The 8960-nt window shown below is 41.0% G+C and overlaps 1 protein-coding gene across 1 annotated transcript; it reads left to right on the plus strand.

Moving 5' to 3' along the window:
- Positions 1-5233: 5233 nt before the first annotated feature.
- On the plus strand, positions 5234-7177 carry LOC133928084 (uncharacterized). Its single transcript, XM_062374363.1, has 4 exons — positions 5234-5581; positions 5702-6143; positions 6195-6281; positions 6372-7177. The coding sequence occupies exons 1-4, from the start codon at positions 5234-5236 to the stop codon at positions 7175-7177; spliced, it is 1683 nt and encodes a 560-aa protein (XP_062230347.1).
- The last annotated feature ends 1783 nt before the right edge of the window (positions 7178-8960 follow it).

Below are 8960 nucleotides of genomic sequence, written 5' to 3' on the forward strand. Positions count from 1 at the left end.
AACATCTAATCTACTGAGTGCAACATGAGTACTTTCCTTTCCTCACCGCTTCCGATCCTACCTCACGCGCTTGTCGTGCCCTCTCACGCTTCTTCTCACTCTCCGCCTCATAAGCCTTTGTTATCATACGGTTAAGCTCCTCCATTATCTTCTATTATTCTTCATAAATGCGCTTGCGTATAGCCTCCCTCCTCTTGTCAGCTTCCATCTCATTAAAGCGTCTCTAAGTGACATAGTACTCCGTGTGAAGAAGGAACACATCCGCTTTTGATTGCTCAGTATCTAGCCACTGTAAGAAGTCACATGGTGGCGGCAGCTACTGCAATGAAGAACAAAATATTAAGTAGTAAATCTTAGTTGTTAGCGGTGGGAGTCAATATTGGTGCTTCTAAAAGGACAATAATGTTACCTAGGATGAGTGAATATTCGTTTTAACAAAACTGTAACCATTTTTACTATTTGGTCTAAACTTACCATGAAAAAAGACTAATGGATTTTTCACAGTTGAAAAATCTAAATATGCTAGACTCAATTAGTGCACAATCACCTAAATAAGTGTAAATGTTACAATCCTAGAGTATAACAAAGATCATTCAAATTATTCAAATCTAGCAAGATATGCAAGAAAACTCTAATCGAAAGTTCTGAAATTACTGTTTATTAGAATTTCCAATTTTACTGTACATCAGAAGTTCTGGTATTGTTCATCGAAACTTCGGATCAGCTCAGAAAAACAGATTTGAATAACACAAAATTAATTAAATACATATACAAATAAGCATACAAGCATGGATATCAAAGTAATGCACAAGATTAAGGAAATACGGAGAAAAATGATTTGTTATCTAAGTTCGGATATCTACTAATATCCTACGTCTCTATTGAAGAAGCTCGGTCACACTTGAGCTAGGTTTTTTTCAATTCTTTTCCTCACGAGGTTGCACACATGCACTTCTCATCTCCACTATTGCCAACTCTTTCTCCACTCTAGAGATGGTGAGTTCTGCAACCACTTCCGAGCATTCTCACAATATTCACTTAAGAAGATTGCCGACAATCCACCACCGAGTCATCTAGGAGATGGTAATCTCCAAGAGTAACAAACTCTCAAACTTGCACACGATCAACACCAAGTGCTCAAACACATGCAACTAATGCGACACGTGCGAGCAACCTAAGCTCCACACCTCACACACCTCACTCTATCCTTACTAAGCCACAAAGACTTGATTTTCACAAATTCCTGATAGAGAGGAAAGAGGAGCACTCAAAGGTGGAACACCAAGTTCTAACACCTCTCACAAGCACCACAAAGATAGCAAAAACCACTTCAAAGCTCTGCTCCCACGCAAGGAGGCTAAGGGGAATTTATACCTCACTCTAAAAAACTAGCCATTACATGCATTCTGACCTAACCTAGAACTTCCAAGTCCTAAGTCTCTAACTTAGGTCGAACAATTACCGTTACAATTGTTCTTCTATTCAAAAGAAACTCAAACTTGAAACTTTCGATCCAAAACCGAATCTTCCAGTTCTATGAGAAAACCAAAACTAAGAGCTTCCTTCTAGGTTGAACCTAGAACTTCTGACTAACTCAAAACTTTCGGTCCAAAATCGGAACTTCTAAGATCAACACAGCTGACCCTCTAGAAACAGCGATAACTTTGTATCCCAATGTCCGATTTCAGCAATTTTGAACTCTGTTATTCAGAGGGCTACACATCCTTGCTGAATTTATAATCTCAATCACATTGGATCAAAGTTAGGAACACTCCGAAGACTGATTTGAACACTTTCGCCAATTTTCCAAAACTTAATCTCCCAAGATTAAACTAGGAATCACATAGAACATACCAAATACCACTAAGGCTTGGCTACAAGCACTTTTTGCCACTAAGACCGACATCACAAAGGGTTAAATGTATAACACCTTTTTAGATACCTTGGATTCCTAAAACAAATTCTCAACACAAACACATCCCGCACTAAGCATGAGTTGAGCACTCGACACAACAATTAAGTAACACTTTTGGCATCCCCTCTTGATAGTACGACTATCGATCATATAACCAAGTCTCCCACCAAACTCCTTGAGACCAGTAAAACTAAAAAACCTATTCTAGTTATACCTTTGCCTTGAGCAATCCTATCAACCTTGACAAACACATCATCTAAGCACATATGCTTCTCATAACTCTTCAAGGCTTGTCGTCACTTCTCTTCATCTTGATGACAGTGATCATCCTAGCTTCCCACTTTGATCTTCACTTGATCTTCCAAAAGCTTGATGAAGTTTACTTGATTACTTCTCATGCATCAAGCATGGAAGACTTCTCTCTTTTCATCATCTTCAACTGGTTCACCACTTAGGAATGAACCGCAAGCATCAAGGACACAAGTTGTCTACTAAGTTTGTCTTGATCTTGCTCTTCTAACATGGCGTATTGAATATATCAATTCAACTGATGCATTCTTATGGAACATAACTCCAACTCACTCTCAAGCACAAAGCACATGAGTTAGTCTATAAAACCTAATTGATAATTTTATACCATAAGTCACTTGATCTTCACAAGTAACTTAACCTTCACTCTTATTGTTAATCTTCATATAGAACCTAACCCCACTCACTCTCAAGCACATAACACATGGGTTAGTCTATAAAACTAAATTGACAATATTATACATTTAGTTACTTAATTTCCACAAGTAACTTAGCCTTCACACTTATTGTCAATCTTCTCCTTAATCTCATGAGCATCACCTAGAGCACATTTATCTTGATGCATCTCTCTTGATCATATGGCATTCCTCAATAAATCCATGCTCAATCCTTCATGTATCACCTTTAGAACAATCCACTAATAATTCTCAACACAATTATTAGTCCATAGGTATTATCATTAATTACTAAAAACCACATTTAGGGCTAGATAAACCTTTAGCTTCCTTGGGGTGGATCATACTAATAGTTGCGGCACATGAAGAACCTCCTTCTGTATGTGTAGGAGAACTCAGAGGACTTTATCACTCTACAAAGGTCTGCACACCAGCATATACACACTTGGACCCCATCAGGCCTAGTATCCAAGATATACTTCTTGGGAAGGGATCATGCGCCATTTTCGGGCGAGTTGTGGAGGTTGAGGCTACTAGATTAGTTGTACATGTGGGCAGAAGATTATCTATTTATACAATGGATTTGTGCTAGTGTATGGACTAAGTCCACGGAAATCGGCCCTAAAAAGCAGTTGATTTTTTAGTAAGGTGTGGTCATATCAGCTGAAAAGGCTACTTCTAAAAATACTGCTTCTAAAATGGCTACTTCTAAAAAACCTACTTATGAAAGGCTACTTCTGAAAAGGCTACTACTAAAATGGTTACTTATGAAAAAGCTACATCTAAAAAGGCTAGCTCTGAAAAGTCTAATTCTGAAAAATATTGCTCTAAAAAGAATACTGATGAGAAAAGCTATGTCAGAAAAGGGTAGGACTAAAAATGGAGTACATGTTTACTAATTTGAAAAAGGGGCAATTATGTTCTTACCCTTATTTTGGAGCAAAACTGTGATTTTACCCCTATTTTTACAACTTTGTGATTTTGCTCTCACTTTTTGAATGTCAACCGACCGTCTGCCCCTATTTTTTAGCTACAAATCGATGGTGATTAAAAAAAAGAAAAAAATCTTTGGAAAATAGGAAAGGATGGAAATAGACCAAAATACCCATGTGCAAGTGTGGAACCGTATCCTTTTGCAGCCACTCGAACCTTATCCGATAGCTCGGCGGAGGCGTGGTGAGGGTGTGCTAGCTCAGGCGGAGGCGCGGCGCGGCGCGGGAGTGCTAGCAGGTTGCGCGGAGGCGTGGCGCGGGCGTGCTAGCAGGTTGCGCGGGCGAGCGAGGAAGCCGACGGAAGCGCGTCGCGCAGCTCGGGTGGTAGCGCGTCGCGCGGGCAAGCGAGGAAGCCAGGCAGAGGCGTGGCGCGTAGGCGAGCGAGCCGGCCGGGCAGAACCGCGTTGCTGCGGGCGAGCCGGGCAGAAGCGCGTTGCTGCGGGAGAGCCGGGCGGAAGCGCGTTGCTGCGGGCGAGGCCAGGAGGAGGACCGTCGCGTTGCTCGGGCGGCTGGGCGGAGGCGGGTTGCGTAGGCGAGCGAGCAGGCCGGGAAGAGGCGGGTCACGCGGGCGTGAGCGAGCAGGCCGGGCTTGTCAACTTCATCAGCTCGGTAATTATTTCTTGTTAGCATTGTTTTTGAGTATTAACATAATAAGATTTCACTTTTGGGGTGAGATGATCGAAATTATAATCTGGGAATGAAATGAGGGAAAAAGGATCGTATTAGAAGCTGATATTGTGGTGCTCAAATATCACATCATGTATTTGGATGAGGTAAGTGCTTACTGAAATGCTTATTGGGTTGTTAGCTTGCTAGAAGGTGGAGCTGATGTACATGCTTATACAGGTTTCTTTGTTGGGACAAGGAAACAATAGCTGTGAAGCAATGAAGTGTGGAGAGGCTAGGTAAATTCTTGTGATTGTTTCTAGATCTGATGGATGTCAATTAAATTGAGTCTGTTGGACGAATTAGCTTCGGTGTTTAGGACGATTTAGCTAATTGTATATCTTTTGCTATGATTTGTAGGCCAATTAACAGCGATTTGAAACTTGTTGTTAAAGTTCGGTCATATTTCAGTTTGCCGGATGGAGGGTCAAAGACATATTGCAGAGTAAAACCTTGACACCACATGTTGATAGACACCACTTTGGGTTGTTGCAATTAGTTGATCACATAGCTGGGCACTTTATGTGGGGTTCTAAGCAATACATAACTTTCTGGCGTTCTTTGGACGATGCCTCTTTTGATATTAAAACTGATGAACAATTGCAAGAGTGGTTTCAAATCAGCCTAGAGAAAGGAGTCGTGGGCATCGATGCCCAGATCAATGATTTTGAAGATCCATTGCAGCTTTCACCCACAAAACGTAGGTGTCACCCTACAGGGAGAAATAGAGTAATAGAAACTCCGAGGACTCCACTTCTAGATTTGGATCCTCCTGTTTATTTAACCCAGTCCACTCAAGACATGAGATGCCACAATTAAGAGAGCCACAAATGAGAGAGCCACCAATGAAAGAAATACAACCAAGAAGCCTACCAAGAAAGCCAAAAAGCTCAAAAGAAAAGTTGCACATGATGAGGAGACGGTAGGAGTTGATGAGGATGGCATCTACTCTGACAATGAATCACTTGTGGGCACTAAGTGATAGCAGCTATGACACTGATTTGGCTGCATCATCTGACTTTGACTCTGATTGCAATGACCCTGAGTATGATCCTGATTGTGAAATAGTTGATGAGGATGACGAGGACGATGTTCCTGTCTTTTCATATGATGTTGATGATCCATGTATTGATAATGATGTGATATTCCCAGATGTGGATCAGTGCAAGTCAGCAGTTACCCATCATGCTATCTTGAATGATTGTGCTTTCCATATCGTCAAGAAAGATAAGAAAAGATTTAGAGCCATATGCAAGAGAGCAGATAAGGGTTGCAAGTGGCAGTTTTGCATCTACCAGCAAGAAGTACATTGGATGCAAGGTAAATTCAGATATGTAATTTTTTTTTAGAATTTAAGATTTGTTCATTAAGTTGAGATGACAATTACTCACAAAATAGTTCTTTTATGCATTCTTTTGTTGCAGGTTAAGACGAGTGGACCAAAACACACTTGTGGTTCATTCAACAAATGTGGTGACACGATGGCCTCAAATAAATGGGTAGCTGACAGAGTGGTGGACTTGTTGTGGGACAAACCCACAATGGGACCTAAGGAGTTGCAGGATGAGCTGAAGAAGAAGTACAAGATGGATGTTCCATATGACAGGGTCTACAGAGGCAAAGAGAGAGCACTTGACATGATAAATGGGAAGTGGGATGACAGTTATGATTTGCTACCTACTTATCGCGCTGAGCTTATCAAATCAGTACCTGACAATATCATTGAGTTAGACACAGAAGAGCACAATGGGGATGTGTGTTTCAGGAGGTTCTTTGTTGCTCTTAAACCATGTATTGATGGTTTTTTGCAAGAATGCAGGACCTACATTGCCATGGACTCCACTCACTTGACAGGAAGGTCAAGAGGTTAGTTGGCATTAGTTGTTGCAGTGGATGGTCATAACTGGTTATTTCCAGTTGCATATGGAGTGATTAAGACAGAGTCTAAGGAAAGTTGGACATGGTTCATCCAGAACTTGAAGAAAGCTATTGGAACTCCTACAGGTTTGTTCATCTTTCAAGTTTCATCTCTCAAGTTGCATCTTTCAAGTTTTATCTTTGAATTACTACCATAATACTATTGTGTTCATACAGATTTGGTAATCAGTACAGATGCAGGCAAAGGAATAGAAGGGGCTGTAGATGATGTGTACCCAGGAGTGGAACATAGAGAATGTATGAGGCACTTGTGGAAGAACATGAAGAAAAAGTACTATGGTCCCTTGTTTGCTCAGAATATGTGGGCAGCCGCCAAGAGCTTCACAATTGAGAAGTTCAATTACCACATGGGGAAGATAGAGGAGAAGAGTCCTGATGCACTTTCCTGGTTGGATAACAATCATCCATATGTGTGGAGTAGAAGCAAATTCTCTGATGACTACAAGGTAGATTACATCAATAATAACCTCTCTGAATGTTTCAATAGCTGGGTGTCAAAAACCAAGGACATGCAGATTGTGGACATGCATGACAAGATAAGACAGATGATCATAACCAAGTTTCATTTGAGAGGAAAGATTGGTAGTAACATGGAGGGCAGAATAATTCCACCTATTACTAAGTCTTTGAATGCTAAAAGCAAGGCTATTAAGGACCATGAGGTCTTGACATGTGGAGCTGGAACAGCTGAAGTAACTGTGTCCACCATCAGGCATGCAATCAACTTGGAGCAGAAGACATGTAGTTGTAGGGTTTGGCAAGTGACTGGAAAGCCCTGCAACCATGCTTTAGCTTTCATTGCAAAGCTTAGTAGGGAGGTACATATGGATGACTTTGTCCATGAATACTTCTCTGTTGAGAGGTTCAGAAAGGCATATGCAGGTGTTTTCAATCCAATGACATCGAAGCATCAATGGCCACATGTTGACATAGGCTGCAAAATCAAGAAGCCTAAATTGTGAAGGAAACCTGGGAGACCAAGAGTATCCAGGATCAAGGCATCTGATGAGGCACACACTAGGAAGACAAGAGAATGCACCGAATTTCATGAACTAGGACATACAGCCAAGCATTGCCAAGGAGCTCTCACAACTAGTCAAAAGAGGAGGCTTTCATCTTCAGAAAATACATCAGGAGAGGGGAGCAATGATCCAAGTGTTACACACACATCAAAGTAAGTCATGCATTGGTACTCATTTGCATTAATTCTCATTCTTACATAATCATTATTGATTTTTGCTTACTTAATCATTGCTGATTTTTACTTAGTTTACTATCAACTTGTCTACTAACATATTTTTACTCCTTTCACATGAAATACAAGTGCTAGTGCAAGTGACATGGGAGGAGGAAGACCACCAATTGGAAGGGGAAGGGGAAGGGGAAGGAGAGGAGGAGGAGGAAGAGGAAGAGGAAGAGGAGAAAGAGGAGAAGGGAGGCTAGCTGCATGGTTTGGTGCTTGAATGTGATGTTTTGGACTGGACACATAATAATTATCTACTAGTTATTGGTTTTGTTGGATATGTATTGGTGCTTTTGTTGGACATGTACATTTTCATGTGATGTATGATCTAGACGTACTATGTGATGCTATGTTATGGTTGTAATATATGATTTCTGCTTGAATATATAAGTTGTGTCAAAATGCTGTCAAGTTGTGTCAAAATACTGTCAAAATTCGATCAAATTTAAAATATATGCAAATTTAATCAAGTTTTGTTGTCAAATTTCTTTTGAAACCTGTCAAAATGCTTAATGTGAAAATAGGGGTAAAATCACAAAGTCCTAAGAAAAATAGGGGCAAATCTGCAAGGGTATACATGTCCTTTTATAGCTGATTTCACACCGTTAAGTGCTCTTAACGGAATAGGGGCAAACACAATGTTCACATTCAAAAAGTGAGGGCAAAATCACAAAGTTGTAAAAATAGGGGTAAAATCACAGTTTTACTCCAAAATAAGGGTAAGAACACAATTGCCCCTTTGAAAAATTATAGTAGAAGATGTCAATTTGTGTTTTCAAGGTTTGATGTGCGCGGGTAACACAAAATTTGATGGTAATATTACGTCGTGGTAAAAGGGCGTATGCTGGTACAATGCATCTATTAAAGGCTCATGTATCTAAAAAATTAAGCCATAACGATCAATGGAGGGTAGGGACGAGAGGGGGCAAGGAAGAAGGGGGACGGGGAGGCTCGTGGTGAAATGGGAGGGTTTGTTAGGCCCATCTGAGTATGAGGAGCCTTTGTACAACTTTCCCTTTGCACGATAGGAGTGATTTTCGTCCTCCAAATCACCTACAGATTTACGAGCACCTGGCTAAGCACTGGCGCAAATGCTCCTATGGCTACGACTGTGTCATTCAAATACATGATGGGAGCTTTCATGGGGGCATCGTTCTTCCGATGAGGTGAGAATTATATCACCATGACCATCTATATCTATTTTTTAAAATATTATACATTGTGACCTTCACTTTCGATAGAGCTCCGACGACGACCCCGAGAACTGCCAAAACATGAGATGGGTCGATCCTACTATTCTTCAGCATATCCAAGATTACGCCCACAACCTACGAGACCAAATCTTTGACTTGCAGAGGGAGGTTGAGAACATGCCAAGTCCTCCTGTAATACACCTAAAGGATACTTCTATATGCATCGATCCATGGTGCACCTGCCCGTGCCACAATACGGATGCTCCTCCTCCACCTCATGCTCCTTGTCCTCCTCCATCAGCACAATAC

The sequence above is a fragment of the Phragmites australis genome, chromosome 9 (assembly GCF_958298935.1).
Source record: "Phragmites australis chromosome 9, lpPhrAust1.1, whole genome shotgun sequence".
Taxonomy (NCBI): domain Eukaryota; kingdom Viridiplantae; phylum Streptophyta; class Magnoliopsida; order Poales; family Poaceae; genus Phragmites; species Phragmites australis.

What these genes read in the sequence shown, in the direction of transcription:
- LOC133928084 (XM_062374363.1), top strand. Translation starts at nt 5,234, where the DNA reads ATGAATCACTTGTGGGCACTAAGTGATAGCAGCTATGACACTGATTTG. An exon ending in TTTGCATCTACCAGCAAGAA is followed by an intron (nt 5,582 to 5,701) that starts GTACATTGGATG and finishes CTTTTGTTGCAG; the next exon opens with GTTAAGACGAGTGGACCAAA. An exon ending in CTTGACAGGAAGGTCAAGAG is followed by an intron (nt 6,144 to 6,194) that starts GTTAGTTGGCAT and finishes GGTTATTTCCAG; the next exon opens with TTGCATATGGAGTGATTAAG.